The sequence below is a fragment of the Ctenopharyngodon idella genome, chromosome 5, assembly GCF_019924925.1.
Source record: "Ctenopharyngodon idella isolate HZGC_01 chromosome 5, HZGC01, whole genome shotgun sequence".
Taxonomy (NCBI): Eukaryota; Metazoa; Chordata; class Actinopteri; order Cypriniformes; family Xenocyprididae; genus Ctenopharyngodon; species Ctenopharyngodon idella.
Window position 1 is genome coordinate 14402216 of NC_067224.1, and position 20796 is coordinate 14423011.

Sequence of the window (20796 nt, forward strand, 5' to 3'; positions counted from 1 at the left end):
AGCAATTCCGCATTTATTAGGCAAATTAAAGTGAAGAGAGTGTTCCTAACATAAAATTCCATTCCCACCGTGTATAGTGTACATTTTATTTTAAACAAAATGACTTTGTTGCTTTTAACTCCACCAGACCGGTTCATGAACCACTTACTCCTGTGCTAGTACTGTCTGACCTTACCAGTGGTTTGGTACAGTTTACCTCAATAAAGATGAATCTCTATTTTCATTCCATGATCTCATGCTAATTTACTTCAAGGAAAATAAGGAGTAAAATGACATCCCCACTCCAGAAATGAGATTAGACATTGTCCTGAAATTGACTACTGAAAATGACATACTTTACGTGTTTATATATATATCAACACGTAAAGTATGTTGTTTTTCGGAACTGACATAAGAAAACCACATAACATTTACAAAGTAAACCCTACAATTGTATTCAGTTATTAAACATGCAATTCAAACGTCACTGTTGTTAAACACCATTTAATGATCTCTTCACTATACAGACTATTTGAGTAATTTAAGGCCATCAAAGCTGTGATGAAGTCTTCTGTCTGTCATTTCTGCAGACGTTTACACAGCGGCAAACTCCTTACCTAAGGGAGATCCATTGCCTATTCTGAAATAGAAACCTCAACAACCACTCCCTCCTCCCACTGTCTGTTGAGCACTGCCAGAGTCAAAGCATGGAGAGTGAATGCAGCGGTCGCAGTGCACTGTGTGCTCAAGCTGCCGTACGCAATCTGCGTTAGTGGACCTTCACTCTTCCACTCCAGCATCCCTGCAACTTTTGCCATGAGTTTGCTTCACTTCTCAACCCTTCTGGGTAGGTCATCACTTTTCTTAATGGAAAAACTGTCATTGTTTGTTTGCATGCATCTATGCATTGGTGCAAGTTTTATCTGTTCTATCAACGTGGACTTGTTCGTTGCTGAATTGACTTTTTTGCACATTTATTTCCGCTAACAGAGCGAGTTAATTCTCGTTAAGATGTTATAGTTTAGTGCTCATCTGATGTTATGTCATCCTCAGCAGTCGCTCTTCTGACGCGGGCTCAGACGCAACTTTTGCGCGGCTCCTGCAGTTTCGACGCGGACAGCTGCGACTACACGTCTGATCCCGCTTATGCTGCCTGGACCATCAACGAGGAAGGTATGAGAGGTGTCCAAGCACTTTTATATGTAGTACTGCTTTGCCAATTATTCTTTTTTTCTGCCCTGAAAGTGCCTGGTCACCAGAGACCCCAACTTGTAGACACCTCAAACCTAAGATGTTTCCAAAATCATTAGTTCACACTACTCAGGCACCCACCAGCACACATCGGACACTAGATGGCGCTATAATATGTAGCCTACATTTGCGTTTTATGGTGAGTTTAAGTCATGTTGGAAAAATTTACAAATTGAACGCACACGAACGCCAACACAAAGTCGTAAATACGAGTGAGAAGCTCGGGATTTTCTTTATGCCCCTTTACGATTTGGGGGCGTCTGAGTGGCGGAATACTAGCCTACAATACTTATTGGTAGCCTATTTAACAGTGACATTGTCAGGGTTTTTAATTTACAACAAAATAAGCTAATTTCCTACACAAAATATAATTCATTGTAATATAACAATATAATATGCAACAATAAAGTTACTTTACAAGTAACTTGTGGCCTAATGGTTAGAGAGTTGGACTTGTAACCCAAAGGTTGTGGGTTAGAACTTCAGTACTGGCAGGAAATGTAGGTGGGGGAAGTGAATGAACGGCGCTCTCTTCCATGGTTGGGGCTAGAAGGGATACAGCTATGGCCAGATTGTCCTACCAGGGCTTACCTGGCAATGCGCACATCAAGACAACAATCTGATAAGTAGCAAATTTAATTTATTGTTATTTTATGGCGAGATTTTGAGTGACTTCTGGTGTATCCCTTCTAGCCACAACCGTCTTCCACTCTCATTACCCACAAATGAGGTTCCCTTGAGCAATGCACCTACCCCCAAATGCTCCCCGGGTGCCACTGCAAAAATGGCTGCCCACTGCACTGGGTGTGTGTTCACGGTGTGTTTGTGTGTTTTTAACACTCACCGCTGTGTGTGTGCACTTGGACGGAGACTGAACTGCAATCTTTGCTGGCTTTATTGTCATTTTTAGCAGGCATTGTGCAGTTAAACTGCATTTTTTTTAATACTGCAGCTACCTACATGCGCAAGAGGCAACTGTTTACACTTGTACGCGCATGCCCAGTGTGCATGAACGGTCATGTGACATGCGTTTTCCTTCGAGTAGTGTAGACGGAGTTTCTGAAACGCTGTGGAAACGCCAGTGTAGACAAAGATCGTTTTCATCTTAAAACACCATTTTAAAATGAAAACGCACTAGTGTAAACGGGGCCTCCGAATTAATATATACATTTAGGCCCTGTTTACACTAGTGCGTTTTCGTTTTAAAATGGTGTTTTAAAATGAAAACGCACTGAAATGCAACCCCGGTGTTTTCAAACTAAAATGGGGTCTGCAGCGTTTTTGAACCTCGAAAACGGAGACTTTCGAAAGCGCTGCAGACCCCATTTTAGTTTGAAAACACCGGGGTTGCATTTCAGTATAAACAGACCAAAACGGAGACTTTTGAAAACGATGGCGTGGCTACCCACATTTGCTCTGCGTATCCTTGACGACCGTATAAACAATAACATGGAGAATGAACTGCAAACATTGCTGGCTTTGTTGTAATTTTTAGCAGGCATTGTGCAGTTAAAGTCTGCACTTTTTAATACTGCAGCTGCCTACATGTGCAAGAGGCAACTGTTTACACTTGTACGCGCATGCCCAGTGTGCATGAATGGTCACGTGACATGCGTTTTCCTTCGAGTAGTGTAGATGGAGATTGTTTCTGAAAGGCTGTGGAAACGCCAGTGTAGACAAAGATCGTTTTCATCTTAAAACACTATTTTAAAATGAAAATGCACTAGTGTAAACGGGGCCTCTGAATTAACATATACATTTAGGCCCTGTTTACACTAGTGCGTTTTCGTTTTAAAATGCATAAGTTTTGCTACAGTTACGCCTGTCATGTGACATGCGTTTTTCGGCCATGTAGTGTAGACGGAGATCGTATCTGAAACGCTGTGGAAACGCCAGTGTAAATGAGGATCGTTTTCATTTTAAAACACTGTTTTAAAACAAAAACACACTAGTGTAAATGGGGCCTTAATGTGCTAGATGCCGATTATCTTGAGTTTTGTTTTAGTTCAAATGCTCATTAAGATGATAGAAACATTTTATTCGCATACTGATGACGTGTTGTGACCATTTGTGCATGTAAAACACCAAGGCATTGTGCATTAGGCCCAACAAAAAGTTGGCACACAAATTCTTCCCTTGACATTCATGCGGAATTTGAAAGTTTAAACTCTAGCCATAGTCATTTATTTTGCGTCTCCTCGCAGCATTTAAAAAAACAATGTCCAAAAACACAAATAACTCTCTGAAGCAATGGGTTCCATCACGACAAGAGATACCTTCATGATATAATGCACATAATGTAGTGGAAATGTGCAGATTCACATCTTCTTTAGTCGAATATTTGGAAAAGAGCATACAAAATGCAAGCAACTTAGCACACTTCATTCCAAAACCCTCATGACAAAAAATTTGAAGTTATAAATCAATTAAACAATCTGATAACCACAGACAAACAGAGATATTCTGAGGATACATGCCAATTTGTTTGATTCAATTTGACGTGTCTTCTCAGAGCAAGTGCTAATCAAGCCATGAAAAATCAATTAACATGGTTACCACATGGTGCACCCTGTATACTTTAATTTAGGTTATAACTGGTTAAGGAATTGTGAATGAATTGAAAGGCATCATTATACAGGATTTATATAAAAAGTGCTGCCCTACTTTCTTCAGTGTTTAAGGATTAGTCATTGCACATCTGCACTTCTTCGAGTGAGCCTGCTCTACATGACAGGACTTTATCTGATCTCTGTTCATCAGAACTAAGGATTTCCGTAGATTATTAATTGGCCTTTATGATGCACACTGGCCAGAGATGCTTCACAGATCATGCGTGCTATAACTCTTCTCAGCCCACCATCTTGCAAGAGACACATGTTGCAGGACAGCTGTCATGCTATACATTTTTTTTCTTGTATGTTACCTTACCTTAATATTATTGTACTTTCAGCACAATAAGCGCTTTCCGTAACTGTTTGTGCTCTGTTCTAAAAATAAGCTTTGTTTTCATAGCTTAACTTTTGTTTCTGTCCTCTGCCAAAAACTATGATGGCTGGTGAATAACTGGATGGGTTCAGCTGTTGTGGGTAAAACAGAGAAGATGCTTTAGAATGACTGTTAACGAAGTATGATGGAAGAAGTGTAATCCGGTGAACATACCCTGGGCAGTTGTCTGGTTGACAACTGTCTCCTGCTTGTGGAGTGAGTTTTTCCCCACAGGTCAATAAAACAAGACTTGGCAACAAATGTGTGTCTCTGTTTGGTTTCCTAGACAACACTGACTTTGTAGTGGAAACAGCAGAGACAGACTTCTTAGTTTTAGGAAAATGAAGGAGCTTTACTAAACTTTTAATGAATGAATGCAGAAGATGATTTATTTGCCATATAACTTTTCTGTTATTTTATAAAAAGATAGGCCTATGCTGCTGTGTATCACTCTTTGCTATTATTAAAGCATAGAAAGTAATACAATTTAGTGTATTTATCATATTTTTTTATTTAATATTTATGCAGCCAAAAAACTATAAATGTAAGAAAAAACATTTCCAGAAGGAGCTGAGATGGAAATGATGAGAATCTGGAGATCTGCTAACCTTGTTTCTCCAGACATTTTCAGCAGCTGTAGAAATCATTTAGGCGTTTGAAGATGCACAGCAGACATTCACAGAGTTCATGTAAACTTTTAACCATTTTTATGAAGAATCAAAAGGAGGTGGGCCACTTTCAGGAAGATCTCCTTCACACTTACTGAATAACAGCTGCTGCAGTGAGTTTTGAGTGTTTAGTGAGAATTTAGAAGACTTTATCCATTATTTGTTTCTTCACTAAATGCCTCTCATGTTGGGAAAAAAAATATGCAGAATAATTTCCCAGTACTTATAATTGCCAGTATAAATGTTATCGCTGCATGGTTTGTTACTTTGATGGATAATATTTTCTTAAAATATGCAGCGGGTGATGATTTTGTCTATTGGGAATTGATGGGATCATTGGATGGATCATTGATCGTTTGTTAATGGCTGCGCTCTCATGTGAGGGACAGGTTTTTGGGGAGTTTTATCCTGCCTTCACATTGGTGCACACGTTATCAGAGATGCCATTGCGAGGTAGAGGGGAAAATGCTTCCGTAAAAAATAAGAATTGTACTTGAGTCAATCTAAAATATTTGTATTTAGATTTATGTTTGGTCTTTTGGCTTTATTTAGACTGGACAGTTAGAGAGTAGACAGAAAGCAAAATAGGAGAGAGAAAGGGGAAGGTGGGATGAGAAAGGACAGTGAGTCGGGATACAAACTCTACTGTGTGCTGGAGCAAGTAAAAGCTGTCTGCATCTACGACTCATATTGAACTAACTTAAAATCACAACTTCCAGAAAATTCATTGAAACTACACCAAAATTTGTTAATTTGCGTTAGATTAGTATTTTCAACAATATACCTGGTAGACGTGCACGATTGAGACCCTAATCTTAATGAATTAACCTAAGGCTGTAACTTAAAGCAATAGTTCACCCAAAAATGAAAATTTTGTCATCATTTACTAACCCTCAAGTTATTCCAAACCTGTATGCATTTCTTTTTTCTGCTGAACACTTCCATACTATGGAAGTCAGTTGGGCCCTGGGCCTGTTTGGTTACCCGTATTCTTCAAAATATCTTCTTTTGTGTTCAGCAGAAGTTTGGAACAACTTGAGGGTGAGTAAATGATGACAGAATTTTCATTTTTGGGTGAACTAACCCTTTAAGGCTCTGCAACTAGTTACAGAAGCATTTTGAGTCACCTGGAACTTTTTTATAGTGTGTTATAAGCCACATAGGTCAATGACATCAACTCTTTCCCCTTTTTAGTTAAAATGTAGTTATGAAGTATGTTGCCCTATACTAGTTTTCAATGTTCAACTGTATGCTTGTTACGGGTATTGGTATTTTGGGTTTAATGTCTGTTTCAGGTTCCTGTGTTTGAGGCTACATCCACACGAAGCCAGAGCTTTCCCTTTACATTTTTTTTTTCCTCATCCCAAGAAATATCTGCGTAACCACTGAAACTGACTCAAAACGATGTAGTATACATGCCAGTATGTGGTGCTGTAATTCTGCCACAGAGATACACTAAAAACAAAGAATAAGACAAACCTTGCGCGCTGTATACAAACTTTAGTAAAGCTAATAGGCTCAGTAGCTTCTGCGGCACAAACACAAGCATGTAGTCTGCTATTGTTGTTGTTGTTGCTGTTACGTGACGTAGCGGTGTCTGACTAGGGTCGAGATCTGGGGTGATGACATCATCGTTTCACAAAATATACGGATTGGTTGTACACATGAAAACACAAGGGTGTCCACTCTGGGACCCGGTTTCAAAATATAGCAGTTTCAGTTTCGGCTCTGAGTTTGGTTTCCTTATTGTTTTTTTATTGATTGATTATGATCTGCACCTGTTCTCTATTTCATTGATTAATTTGAATTGAATTGAATTGAATTGAATTTGACTTGTGTTATTTAAACCCTGAGTTTGTTCAGTTCATTGTCCGTTCTCATCTAGGTTATGTTGGTTGTTCTGCTTGACTTGTTTTGGTATCCTGTATTCTGAGTGTTATTTTGAGTTTGTTTTCATTAAACATTCACTGCTTGTGATTAAATCCAGCCTTTTATTTCTCATGTTTGCAACTATCGCTGAAAATGCTGACCTTGTGACTATGCTAATAATACATTGACTGTATGTTGTTGTTAAGACTCTACTTTGTGGTTCATTGTAAATTTATGTCCATTGTTTCCACAAAATGGGGACTAATTTCAAATGGACCTTACGAAAGACATGACTTCACTATTTTAAACACCTACCTCAGAAGTTGATGCCATGGACAGAGAAGTGGGATTTTAATGATTGGTATTTGCTCATGGACTAAATATATGAGTTCCCAAAAAAGGGCCAAACCAAAGTGTAGATAATTAGCATTTTGCAAGAGGTCATGAAGAGAGAAGAAAAAAAAGGTATCGTTTTCATCTGGCACCTGGAATGAATCACCATGAGAACATCTGGAGTTATCAGAGATCACAGAAGCTAACCACAGCAAACACGCTCTTACATCATGTCGAGGTTTGATGCAAATTAAACAAGAGGAAATTGGATACGTTCACAGCATATATGATTACTTTACTTCTGACAGCTGATATTTCTTCTTTAATAAACTGTTTAAATGTGAACCTAACCTATTTCTGTGCTCTACATAGTCACTTTGTTAAAGTCTGAAGATTAAATGGACTGTTAAAATTAACACTTGAGTCTCCCTTGAGTCTTCATTTGCTGTGATTGCATGCACTTCATTTTGGAGAAACTGATACAGATCACATCTGTTTTTTGACACACAGTTTAAAATGGTGAAACAGTTGCCCATTCATTTTTTTTATGTTTTTTTTTTAAGAGGTTTCTGTTCATTACTGATGACCCTGTGAGACTTTGGATCATTAGATCGACTTGGCTTTAGAAAATCCAGATCCATTGTTATATCCTCCAATGAAAATAACAGAACTGAATGTAAACAATCATTAACTATAAACTTACTTTTTTCATTTTTGAAGTGTTTCTATTCTGTTCTCAGACTTATGACATAAAGCATGTGCTTCTGCACAAATGTTCTCACCAGTATTGAAATTATGACTCTTCTGATTCTTTCAGGTCGCTTCATCACAGCAGATCTGTCATCTTCTGGTGAGACAGAAAAGTTTGTCCTGGTCAGCCCAGAGCTGGAGCTCAGAGACTGGAGCTGTATGCGGTTGGTCTATCAGATCTCAGGCTCAGGCTCTCTTCAACTGCATTTACGACCCGAGGGTGAGAGCTTTGACTACATGTTATGGACGGCGGACAGACCCTCAGACAGTTGGCTCATTGCCAGCGTGGACCTCCGTAATATGTCTGGGGCTTACCAGGTATCTGCCTAACATGGCACAGTCACTTCTATGTTTGAATGCAAAGTAAGGAAACGAGGGGGTTGTGTATGTAATATAATGTAGTCAAGACTATTCATAGTTTGCTAGAGGGCCGTAAGCTTAAAAGAGGGTTTGAGTGGAGCTGAGTGAAGAAAAGAGCCCTTTGTAAATACTACTGTGGATACGCCTCTCCCTTGATCAGACAAGCACTTGTGCTATTTTACTACACTAACAGTAATTCTGTGTTTCTGGGAATTACATTTGGAAAGATAGACTGAGGGTAAGGAATAGCAAAGCACAAAAGAATAGAAATTGACTTTGTTTAATAACAAATGTTATGAATTATGACTGGAAAGAAAGTGAATCTATTACGCTAATTTTGACTTGAGATGTATGATGTAAACCTTCTGACGTTATATTTACTCTAAAATTAGACAGTGTGTAAAACTGAAGCTGTTTGATTTATGATTTATAGAATCACTGAAAGAGAGTGAAGAGGTTGTGCCCTGTCATAATGAGTTAGATAAAGATTGTTTTATAGGTTTTGGATAATAAAATAAACATTTTTGTCAGTTGAATTGATAGCAATTGGTGCATATTTAACTGTTGCAGCCCAAACTGTTTAATTTCTCTTTGTTTATTACTTTTTGACATTTAGCTATTATTTGAGGCTAATCCGAGCAGAGGAATGGGCAATAGCGTTGCTATTTTTGAAATACACATAATCCCTGGATACTGTATAGGTAAGTCTTCAAATTTAATACTCTTAACCAGTACAATGGACCACTTTGTAAAATCCAGACTTTGTGCAGGAACACCTTATTATGCTAATTAAGTGGTTTATTTATTTTTTTGTATTTTTTGCGATTCCCCACTTTGAAAGTCTAAAGGCTTTTGCAACCCATATATATATATATATATATATATATATATCTATCTATCTATATATGCAAAATTTACAGAACCTACAAACAGAACATTTTTGTTGTTGTTGTTATTCATTGATGTTGCTATATATATATATACAGTGGGTACGGAAAGTATTCAGACCCCCTTAAATTTTTCACTCTTTGTTATATTGCAGCCATTTGCTAAAATCATTTAAGTTAATTTTTTTTCCTCATTAATGTACACACAGCACCCCATATTGACAGAAAAACACAGAATTGTTGACATTTTTGCAGATTTATTAAAAAAGAAAAACTGAAATATCACATGGTCCTAAGTATTCAGACCCTTTGCTGTGACACTCATATATTTAACTCAGGTGCTGTCCATTTCTTCTGATCATCCTTGAGATGGTTCTACACCTTCATTTGAGTCCAGCTGTGTTTGATTATACTGATTGGACTTGATTAGGAAAGCCACACACCTGTCTATGTAAGACCTTACAGCTCACAGTGCATGTCAGAGCAAATGAGAATCATGAGGTCAAAGGAACTGCCTGAAGAGCTCAGAGACAGAATTGTGGCAAGGCACAGATCTGGCCAAGGTTACAAAAAAAATTCTGCTGCACTTAAGGTTCCTAAGAGCACAGTGGCCTCTATAATCCTTAAATGGAAGATGTTTGGGATGACCAGAACCCTTCCTAGAGCTGGCCGTCCGGCCAAACTGAGCTATCGGGGGAGAAGAGCCTTGGTGAGAGAGAAGAACCCAAAGATCACTGTGGCTGAGCTCCAGAGATGCAGTCGGGAGATGGGAGAAAGTTGTAGAAAGTCAACCATCACTGCAGCCCTCCACCAGTCGGGGCTTTATGGCAGAGTGGCCCAACGGAAGCCTCTCCTCAGTGCAAGACACATGAAAGCCCGCATGGAGTTTGCTAAAGATGGTGAGAAATAAGATTCTCTGGTCTGATGAGACCAAGATAGAACTTTTTGGCCTTAATTCTAAGCGGTATGTGTGGAGAAAACCAGGCACTGCTCATCACCTGTCCAATACAGTCCCAACAGTGAAGCATGGTGGTGGCAGCATCATGCTGTGGGGGTGTTTTTCAGCTGCAGGGACAGGACGACTGGTTGCAATCGAGGGAAAGATGAATGCGGCCAAGTACAGGGATATCCTGGACGAAAACCTTCTCCAGAGTGCTCAGGACCTCCGACTGGGCCGAAGGTTTACCTTCCAACAAGACAATGACCCTAAGCACACAGCTAAAATAACGAAGGAGTGGCTTCACAACAACTCCGTGACTGTTCTTGAATGGCCCAGCCAGAGCCCTGACTTAAACCCAATAGAGCATCTCTGGAGAGACCTAAAAATGGCTGTCCACCAACGTTTACCATCCAACCTGGCAGAACTGGAGAGGATCTGCAAGGAGGAATGGCAGAGGATCCCCAAATCCAGGTGTGAAAAACGTGTTGCATCTTTCCTAAAAAGACTCATGGCTGTATTAGATCAAAGGGTGCTTCTACTAAATACTGAGCAAAGGGTCTGAATACTTAGGACCGTGTGATATTTCAGTTTTTCTTTTTTAATAAATCTGCAAAAATGTCAACAATTCTGTGTTTTTCTGTCAATATGGGGTGCTGTGTGTACATTAATGAGGAAAAAAAATGAACTTAAATGATTTTAGCAAATGGCTGCAATATAACAAAGAGTGAAAAATTTAAGGTTGTCTGAATACTTTCCGTACCCACTGTATATATATAAATAAAAAAGTGATACTACTCCAAAATGCTAATGTTGCTCCTAACCCATTTGATTTCATTCCTGAAAGGTATAAGGGATGAGAGGATGGTGATTGTAGCTGTTTTGCAGCTCTAAAAACATAAAAGTACAGTAACAGCAGTCCATAACATTTATGTGCTACATTCCAAGTCTTCTGATTTCATTTGATTGCATTGTGTTAAAAAAAGAATTAAAAATCCTTGCATGAATCTGGCATGCACACAAGAACATCTGAAAATAAGACACTACACACAAACCTTATTGGTTAACGGGGTTGATTTGAATGTAACTTTCTATACCACCGCTATTGTCTCTTTGAGAACCACTGTGCTAATGCAGTTATACGCTTCTCCTCATTCCCCAAAACATATTAATAATAATGTTTAATGTCTGTTTTAGAGTGCAACTTTGAGGAGCATCACTTGTGTGGCTACAGTAATCAGTGGAATCCCAATGTGAACTGGTATGTGGGTGGGAGTTTGGCCCGCGACCCTCAGTCAGACCTTCCAGATGACCACACCATGAACAATGAGAGAGGTAATACAGACTGACAGAACAGCTTCATACTGCACAAAAGGTCAAGAGCTGGAATTAATCATCCCAGGCTCTCCAACAAGACCATAGCTTTTCTCAACCCACAATTGGTTTGGAGCTTGCTTACTCTCCTACCCTGAGGAATGTTCTTTGTGAATCCATCCTTTGTTTAATTTCTCCACTCTGAACTAGGTCACTACATGTATGTGGACTCAGTTTATGCCAAAAGGTTCCAGGAGGTGGCCAAGTTGGTGTCGCCAATGACTACCACTTCAATGGCAGGATGCTTGTCCTTTTACTATCAAAGGAACCAAGCTATTGGGAATTTCTTCTCAGTCTTCACTAAGGACCAGCTGGGCCACTATGAAGAGATATGGAGACCTGATGTGTATGCAACTTCAAACTGGAAGTTAGTGCAAGTGGATATTAAGGCACCACATCCTTTAGAGGTCAGTGATGTTTTCAGTGAAGTATCACTGCATTGCGCTATTTTGAAAGACAGCATGGTGACATTAGAGAGGCCAACAAAAACACTACTTCAAATATAAACTATACACCAACAGAACAGAAAAGATGCATGTTTTTTAAGTTAAGTGCATTTAGTTTCCATCAGAAAATAAAAATCCATTTTAAACAAATCTGCTGGCACCCAACTTAATGTTAATTTAAAATAGTCTCTTATAAAGTAAAATTAAACACAACAGGTATTTGTACTGTACAACAGGTATTTGTAATGTACTGTACTGCAATAAAGTACATTCACATGTTGACACTATACATATGTAAGCTTTTGTTTAGAACAGATGGTGTATATATTTAATATATCTTAGAAGTTTTAACTACCCACAATATACTAAAGCCATTTGCAAATACACTTTAATGGCTTAAGAGCTGTAGTTCCCACATGTATACGGAAGAACACTATCCTAACAAAACTAGCACCTATTTATAAAAGGGGCCTTCTTTTATTACATGGTTAACATATATAAGACATTGTACAGACTTGTGTCATATTATAGATGGCAAGTTTAAGTCAAACAATTATGAATTAATGTTCTATGAAGGGTTCTTTACACCCCCTATATAAATATATTTTGAACACCAGTAGATGAATGGTTCACACTTTTGCAGTATTTATCAATAATAGGATTAGCAAATATTGGTTAATGTACATTCGGTTAGTAAAGATTGTCACTAACTTAGACTAATATTCACATTTTGACATTCATAACTAATTGGAATATATACTATCATTAAAAAGTTTAGGGTTGGTAAGATTTTTTAATATTTTGCTGAATTTTCAGAAGCCATTACTCCAGTCTTCAGTGTCACATGATCCTTAAGAAAACATTCTAATATGCTGATTTGGTGATAAAGAAATATTTCCTATTATTGTTGTTATCAGTTGCTTTCTTCAGTATTCTTTGAATAGACACACACACACACACTGTAAATAGTCTTTACTGTTACCGACCAATTTAATGCAGTATTCATTTTTGCCAAAATAAATAAATAAATAAATAAAACCTCAGTGACTCTATACTATTTAAAAGTTTGGGGTCAGTAAGTGTTTTAGTATATACTTTAGTATATCGTATATATTATGTACAGTATAACCAAATCAAGTATGGATAGTTTTACTGAAAACTGACCATTTATATGTAATCAAAACTGCTTTGATTATGAACTGTAATAATGGTAAGAGATACCTTTGGTAATTTCCAAATATAGTTCAAAGTGTGATCTACTTCAAACCATACATAACGTCATATCTGTGCTGGGGAGAAAAGAGTGTTTATTTTGCATCTGTAGGAATAGTATAAACATGAAGTGAAGAGCTAGCGCTGTGTTTGAGTGTGAGCAGCCAACTCTGGGAGACAATGTAAATAATGAGAGTGGGAGTGTGTGTGGAGTCTGGAGATTCTCTCCAGCAGATGAGTTCACTGTCTGAAGTGTTACTAATATATCACGCTTTGAACCTTGTAGTGTTTTTAATTACTTTTACACAGAGTTACAAACTAAATCAATTTAAAACTTTTTCAGTTTTCAAAATGAATGAATCATTTTCGGGACAATTGTTCCCTTCATGTTGGGCATGTCATTTGTCTAATTTAGATTGATTGGTGTATTTGGTTTACTAGGTGGTGTTTGAGGTAGCGTTCAACAGTGCTCGTGGGGGATATGTTGCTCTGGATGACATTTCTTTCACATCAGAGTTTTGCCACACAGAGACAGGTCAGTGCGGTTCTGTTGCATAGTAAGCACTAACATGCCTTATGCAACCATGCATAATCCCAAACATCACAATAAAGCTGTTTACAGAGCTTTAAACCACTAGCAAGTTTGATTGGCATTCTGTAGACATACACAGTTGCATGAAAAAGTATGGGAACCACTTGCAGAATCTGTGAAAATGTGAATAATTTTAACAAAATAAGAGAGATCATACAAAATGCATGTTATTTTTTATTTAGCACTGTCCTGAGTAAGATATTTTACATAAAAGATGTTTACATATAGTCCACAAGACAAAAAATAGCTAAATTTATTAAAATAACCCCGTTCAAAAGTTTGGGAACCATTGATTCTTGGTTACATGGATGATCTACGACTGTTTTTTTTTTGTTTTGTGATGGTTGTTCATGAGTCTCTTTGTTCTGAGCAGTTAAACTGAGCTCTGTTCTTCAGAAATATCCTCCATGTCCTGCAGATTCTTCAGTTTTCAAGGATTTCTTGCATATTTGAACCCTTTCCAGCAGTTACTGTATGATTTTGAGATCCATCTTTTCACACTGAGGACAATTGAGGGACTGCGTATGCCCTACTGACGGTTTTCCATCATCATATTCTTTGGGATAGAAAGTAGTCCCATTTTTTTTTTCAGAGAGGCCTTCAGTTTTGTACCCTACAGCCTAAAACAGACCACAAGTGGCTGTTTAAAAGGGAGTTTTCTTGTTTTTCAACCACATCGACATTCCCTTTAGTCAGCAGTTTACATACATTTTACAGAAAGTCTGTGCATGTGGGAGATGTTCATGTTTTGACTTTGTTTCATGTGATTCACATTTCAGAGCCAGCGTTTGACCCCTCTGTTGCAAACTGTGACTTTGAGGAGGGGCTGTGTCAGTATTATCAGGAACAGACCGGAGGTTCAGTGTGGAACAGGGTCTCTGTGAAACCAAATGTTTACCGCTTCGGTGATCACACCACAGGCACTGGTGCGAAAGTGAGACTGTTCTTTTCATCTTTTGTGACATAAAAAATGTGTACAAGCTTGATCAGTAATGCTTAGTGGCTAAAATTATGCTTTGAGACCCTATTCATACATGTAAATATCATATATTTACATTTACTATATGATATTTTTATGCACATTTAAATGTAATTGTTTTAATGATTGAGTTTCTTTCTACTTCTACTTCATGCGTATTAAATTCTAGTTTATCAGTACTCATAATAAATAACTATTAATATTATCAAAGAAGATCATATGACTGTTCATTTAAAATTTATATATCTCTTATGTGTGTCTATTATATCCACAGGGTCTTTTCTGCTGACCAACACTCGTTATACCTCTCGTCCAGGGTATGTGGGTCGTCTTTTTGGACCGTTCCTACCAGGGAACCATAAATATTGCCTCAGGTTCTACTATGCCTTGCATGGCTTCATGAAATTAGATAATGCTCTGGCTCTCTATATCTATGATGAAAACAACATAGCTCAGGAGAAAATCTGGACCGTGTCTGAGAGGTCTAGAGATGTCTGGACAGAGGTGGAAGTCACCTACTTAAAGCCCATGCCTACTAAGGTAAGTGTAAAATGAATGGATTGTTGGTAAATATGTGTTCCCTTTCGATACTTCACTTGTACTGCGTATGGGGAAAGGTCTCCTTTTTCCCCGTTACTGAAGCCTTTTTCAATAACGCAGTGTAACTGCATCGTCATTGGTTCACTCATAGAAAGTTGTTGAACCAATGACGGCGCGGCATAGCTGCGCGGCCTATGGCGACAAAGCGCGTGAAGAAGCCCGCCAAAAGGGGCGGGGCTTACGGCTATATAAGCAGGCATTTCGCCATAGGATTTCAGTTCTATCTCCTTCAGCGACGACAACGCATCTCTTCGCTGATCTCCGAGCTGAAGCCTTCGCTGCCTGGAAGAAGCTCTCGCCTGAACAAGCTATCGCTGCCATCGAAGAGGCTCCCGCAGCGGACTGAGCTGAGCTCGCCGGACGAAGACAGCGCTGGCGCCCTCGCAGACTGCCGCCTTGAGCGCCGCTCTCGAGCCTCCCGCTTCCTGCTTCTGGCCGCCTCTCAGCGCGTCTCCTGCCGCCATCCGGCGCGTCTAAATAGAGCAGTTTCCCGCAGTTTTTCGCCGCTCTAAAAGAGCTTTTTCCCGCGGCTCTCGCCGCTCTAAAAGAGCTTCCAGCGGCCCTTGCCGCTTTTCACGGCGGCGGAGTTGCTGCAAATGCCGCGCCTCTCTTTTGGCACATGCAGAGCCCCTCTCCATGATGACGACGGGCACGGTGAGTGCGTCGGCTGCCTGGGCAAGTCCCATGTGGAGGCCGCGCTCACTGGGACCTCATGCTCTCACTGCGAGAGCATGAGTCTAGCCTCTCTGCGCTCGCGGATCGCTTTCTTCACTGAAAGCAGTCCCGCCGCTTGCGCCCTCCCGTCTTCTTCCTCCCGCGAGCCGGCTAGGAAGAGACAGCGGGGCAGAGCGGATCAGCGCCCGGAGTTGTGCGAGCTCACGCCGGCTCAGCCCCCGCGTGCCTCGCCCTCTCCCACAAGAGAGCAGTCCCCCGTCCTGTTCTCCCGCCCTGAGCTGCGTCCCTCTGCAGATCGGACGAAGAGGCGCTTGATGACTCCATGTCTCTCGCGGCCTCCGAAACGGAAGAATGGGCCAGTGACTCGGAGGACCCCGCCCACCTACCCTCGCTGGAGCCCATTGACTGCAAGCCGGGTATGGACGCCGAACTTTTCCGCGTCCTCTCGAAGGCAGTAGAGGAACTGGACCTCGAATGGGCCCCGCCAGAAAAGCCATCGCGGAGCAGGCTTGATGAGTGGTTCCTGCCGGTTCGTCGCCAGGCCCCTCGCCAGCGCTCCGCCCCGTTTTTCCCAGAGGTGCACGACGAGCTGACGAAGTCGTGGCGCGCTCCCTATTCTGCCCGCCTACTCTCACCACTGTGGACGGCTCTGAAGAGAAGGGCTACGAGCACCTACCGCCCCTGGATGAAGCAGTGGCGGCTCACCTCTGTCCCCCTACGGCTGTGGGCTGGAAGACGAAGAGGGCCCTTCCATCCAAGCCCTGCAGGACCACCTCTGCCCTGGCTGGCAGAGCCTACTCGTCCGCAGGCCAGGCTGCCTCAGCGCTGCACACCATGGCAATCTTCCAGCAGCTCGCGGCTTCAGTCAGGAACAAAGCCTACCTCCCTCTAAAGTTCTTCCAGAGGATGCTAGGGCTGATGGCTTCCGCCTTCCCGGTTTTGCAGCTCGGCCTCCTCCGGATGCGGCCTCTACAATACTGGTTGAAGTTTCGGGTCCCTCCTCACGCCTGGCGGCACGGCCGCCTGCGTCTCAGGGTCAATCAGGCCTGTTTGACAGCTCTGAAACCTTGGACGAACCCTGTATGGTTCAGTCATGGAGTACCCCTACAGGCAGTGTCCAGAAGGACGGTGCTCTCGACGGATGTGTCCAACACGGGTTGGGGCGCTCTTTGCGAGGGCCATCTGCACATCAACTGCCTCGAGATGCTGGCAGTGATCCGAGCCCTTCAGGCGTTTCAGGCACACCTGACGGGACGCCACGTCCTAGTCCAGTCGGACAGCATGACAGTGGTGTCATACATAAATCACCAGGGCGGCCTTGTGGCGCGTTTCTTGAGAGGTTCTAGGCGATTGAATCAACCTCGACCTCTCACCGTTCCCACCTGGGACCTCTCTTTGGTCCTCAGAGCTCTCAAAGGGCCCCCCTTTGAGCCACTGCGTTCAGCTGACCTCAGGCCCCTGACGCTCAAAACCACTCTGCTACTTGCACTAGCATTGGTCAAGCGTGTTGGTGACTTGCAGGCCCTCTCTGTGAGCCCTGCATGCCTTGAGTTCGGGCCTAACGACTCCAAAGTCGTTCTGAAACCTAGGCATGGCTACGTTCCTAAGGTGCTCTCGACTCCATTCAGAGCACAGGTCATTTCCCTCTCAGCGCTTCCTCCCTCGTCGGACGAGCGAGAGCTGGAATTACTCTTCCCTGTCAGGGCATTGAGGACCTATGTCGAGCGATCACAGCCTTTCCGGCAATCCGATCAGCTCTTTATCTGCTTTGGCGGCTACACCAAAGGGTCTTCGGTCTCAAAGCAACGTCTTTCGCGTTGGATAGTCGACGCTATTGCTCTTTGCTACTCCTCTGGTCCTCGCTGGTCCTCGCCGTCCACTTTTGTCAGATTTTATAACTTGGATATCCCGACCTTACAAGCTCGGGTCTTCTCAGTATGACTCAGCAGCCTCTATCGAGCTCCGCCTCATGCCACTTCGGGAGTTAGCTCCCCTTTTGCAAGTGTAACACTTGGGTTCGACGGCTCCGGCCCTCTCACTTGTCCGCTGGTTCCCTCGCGGTGTCCATGACAAGTTAAGTCGTTCCCTGCCGTGGCACGGCGTGGTTGAATTCGTTCCCCATACGCAGTACGAGTGAAGTATCGAAAGGGAACGTACTCGGTTACTAACGTAACCTCGGTTCCCAAAAGTGACAGTTTATAATCTTACAAAAGATTTCTATTTCAATAAGCACAACCGTTTTCAACATTGATAATAATAAGAAATGTTTCTTGAGCACCAAATCAGCATATTAGAATGATTTCTGAAGGATCATGTGACACTGAAAACTGAAGTAATGATGCTAAAAATTCAGCTTTGCCATCACAGGAATAAATGTCTTTTAATATGTATTTAAAAGAGAAAAACAGTTATTTTAAACTGTAATAATATTTCACAATATCATGGTTTTACTGTATTTTTGGTGTGTATAAAATACTTTAAAAAAACATTTAAAAAGTCTAATTAACAGAATTTTAACAGTTGTGTAAATTATGAGATGATGAACAGCATGAAGGTTTAAGTGTAACCCGAATCTGTTCCTCAGATTAGAGGTGATAGAAGGACGTTGTCCTGAATGATAAGTATAAATTAATTTTTAATACGTCTTTATTTTAGTAAAGTATTTTCTTGTCACTTCCAAATGATAAGCCCTAACAAATCTTGTATTGCACTTTGGGTCACCCCTTGTGAATTCCTGTTGTAATCTCAGGGATTTCAGTTCTGTTAACTGAAGAGCAAAACTGTTTTTGAACGGGGTGTCTGTCTACAGGCAAACCACATCAAAACCCCATTATTAGAGCTTCCATTTGTGGAATATTTTGTGCTTCCTCAAAATGTCAAACCCACTTAAGAGAAAAACCACAGAATAATCAGAGTTTAAGTTCTGTAAATGTTAAACACAAATAACTTTGGTTATGAATTATGTCTCTTTTAAAATAATATTAGAGAAGGACTATTAAAGTAACTCTTAAATGTACACTATGTAACTTTTGACCCTCTAGCAGTTAAAAAAACAAAACTGCATGTATTTTGCGGAAGAACATTGTGTTGGTTGCGTGACTGTGTGGATGAATATGGTTATCCTACTGCTCACAGAACATTCACTTCTAAGCTTAAGACATATAACCAGTTTAGATGGAAAGGATCTCAAGCTGACTAGCTGAAGGCGTTACCCATTAGCTATGGTAGTTATACCCATTAATAGACACTTTACTTCCTTGAAAATAAATTCCAGCACAGCGCAACAACCATAATGAAATGACCCTTCACAATCGATAATGCTTTACATTGAACTCTGTTAGAGAGCTACACATGCCAGTTTATCTATTCAATAAAATATCTTACTAACCTGATGAATAATAAAACGTTGCTTTTACATTTTAAGATCCCTCAATTCTTGCCATCTCCGAAAAGCCAAGTTAATGTTGATTCTTGTTCTATTACGAGCTCTGTCGCATTCTCTTTTTGCCAACGTTTTTTTAAAACGTGTGATTCTCCGGAGGTTGGGGATTTAGCGTGCTCCATGTCAGCCTTTCTTGCTCGTTGTGAAAACTAAGCTATGCCACTCCCGCACCATACATGCGTCAAAGTAGCCGGAGCAACTTTTCTCTATTTACAGATATGACGAGACACACACAGGCATATGTAGGCAAATTTCCTGCAAAAATCATTCTGTCAGGTCTAAATTATAAATACTTATAATATGCTTACCATAGTGAATCAGGGTAAGATGAAAAAACATTTTGGAAGAAGGATTGATGATGTATTGACTCATTATTTACATTTTGTTAATTTTGAACAAAAAAAAGTTAAATAGTGTACCTTTAATTAATATTTAATTGACCTTTTTTGCTTTGTTCTTGAGTAAAATGATGTGATAAATTACAGTAGTTTAGGACTTCACAACTATGATATCTCTACTTTAGCTTTATTTGTCATTATGGAACTTTTTATTAACTTCCCTTTAAGGTAGCATTTGTCAGCATCTGCAGAAACTTCTGGGACTGTGGACTTGTGTCTCTCGATGACATCTCAGTGACCCTTGGAGACTGTCGGGTTACTACAGGTACTTCTACCCTTTGAACAGTGACAAAAGCCTTATTTGGATGGTAATTATGTTAATTCCAGCTTTTACAGGGGTACAGGTTTCATTGCCGTTCTCTCACCACCCACAAGAAATTTCCCTGCTTAATCACCTACTGTTTTTAAACACTTCAGAGTTATGTGGTACCATCTGAATCCACATCTCTGAAATGAAAAGCAGGAATTGGAAATAATTTATGACTACTGCCAAGTGCCATATGGTCGCACTGTGTGCGTACTTTGAAACAATGGAGGCTTTGAAATTATTCAAATTAATGTTACTGCTTCACCAGTGAGAGCCACATTACATACTGAAATGGGCCATTATAATAGCAGCAACATATTTAACATTTACTAATACTGTATTTAATATTCATTTATATATACAAATATTAATTTATATTTTTCTTTTAGGACTATATGATCATTATACTCCCTGCAATGTGACTATGTGAGAAACATTTTTTATCCAGTGCTGTTATAAAACAAACTATTAAAAATTGATTTCATTAATTGAAATGAAGCTGAAATAAAATAAAATGTTACATGAAAGACTTGCCTTGCCTTGGAACTAACTGAAATAAAATAAGTTGAAGTACTAAAATCACAAAAATGGATTTGAAATAAAAATACTTTAAAGATAAATAAAAATATTAAAAAAATAAAATAATAATCAAATGGCAAAAGCACATAAAATTAAAGTGAAAACTGTCACTCTGAGAAACAATTACTGATCTGAATAGTGCTAAGGGGTTGTGGTGAAACATCCTCTATTAT

General features: G+C 40.3%; 1 protein-coding gene across 4 annotated transcripts in view; it reads left to right on the forward strand.

Annotated features, from left to right (window-relative positions):
- Positions 1 to 655: 655 nt before the first annotated feature.
- The window catches only part of mamdc2a (MAM domain containing 2a), a 28193-nt gene continuing 8052 nt past the window's right edge, over positions 656 to 20796 (forward strand). The window contains exons 1-11 of one of the 4 annotated variants that reach the window (XR_007930386.1): positions 656 to 826; positions 1033 to 1152; positions 7903 to 8153; positions 8812 to 8896; positions 11217 to 11354; positions 11544 to 11800; positions 13493 to 13586; positions 14423 to 14569; positions 14897 to 14939; positions 15074 to 15162; positions 19906 to 20002. Coding sequence is in view for 2 of the 4 variants with exons in the window: in XM_051895046.1 (XP_051751006.1) it covers positions 796 to 826; positions 1033 to 1152; positions 7903 to 8153; positions 8812 to 8896; positions 11217 to 11354; positions 11544 to 11800; positions 13493 to 13586; positions 14423 to 14569; positions 14897 to 15162; positions 19906 to 20002 (1486 nt within the window). In the remaining 2 variants the exon portion in view is untranslated. Of the gene's footprint in view, positions 827 to 1032; positions 1153 to 7902; positions 8154 to 8811; positions 8897 to 11216; positions 11355 to 11543; positions 11801 to 13492; positions 13587 to 14422; positions 14570 to 14896; positions 15163 to 19905; positions 20003 to 20796 lie in introns of those variants that run through there. The other 3 variants (XR_007930385.1, XM_051895046.1, XM_051895047.1) reach the window with 3 other exon arrangements.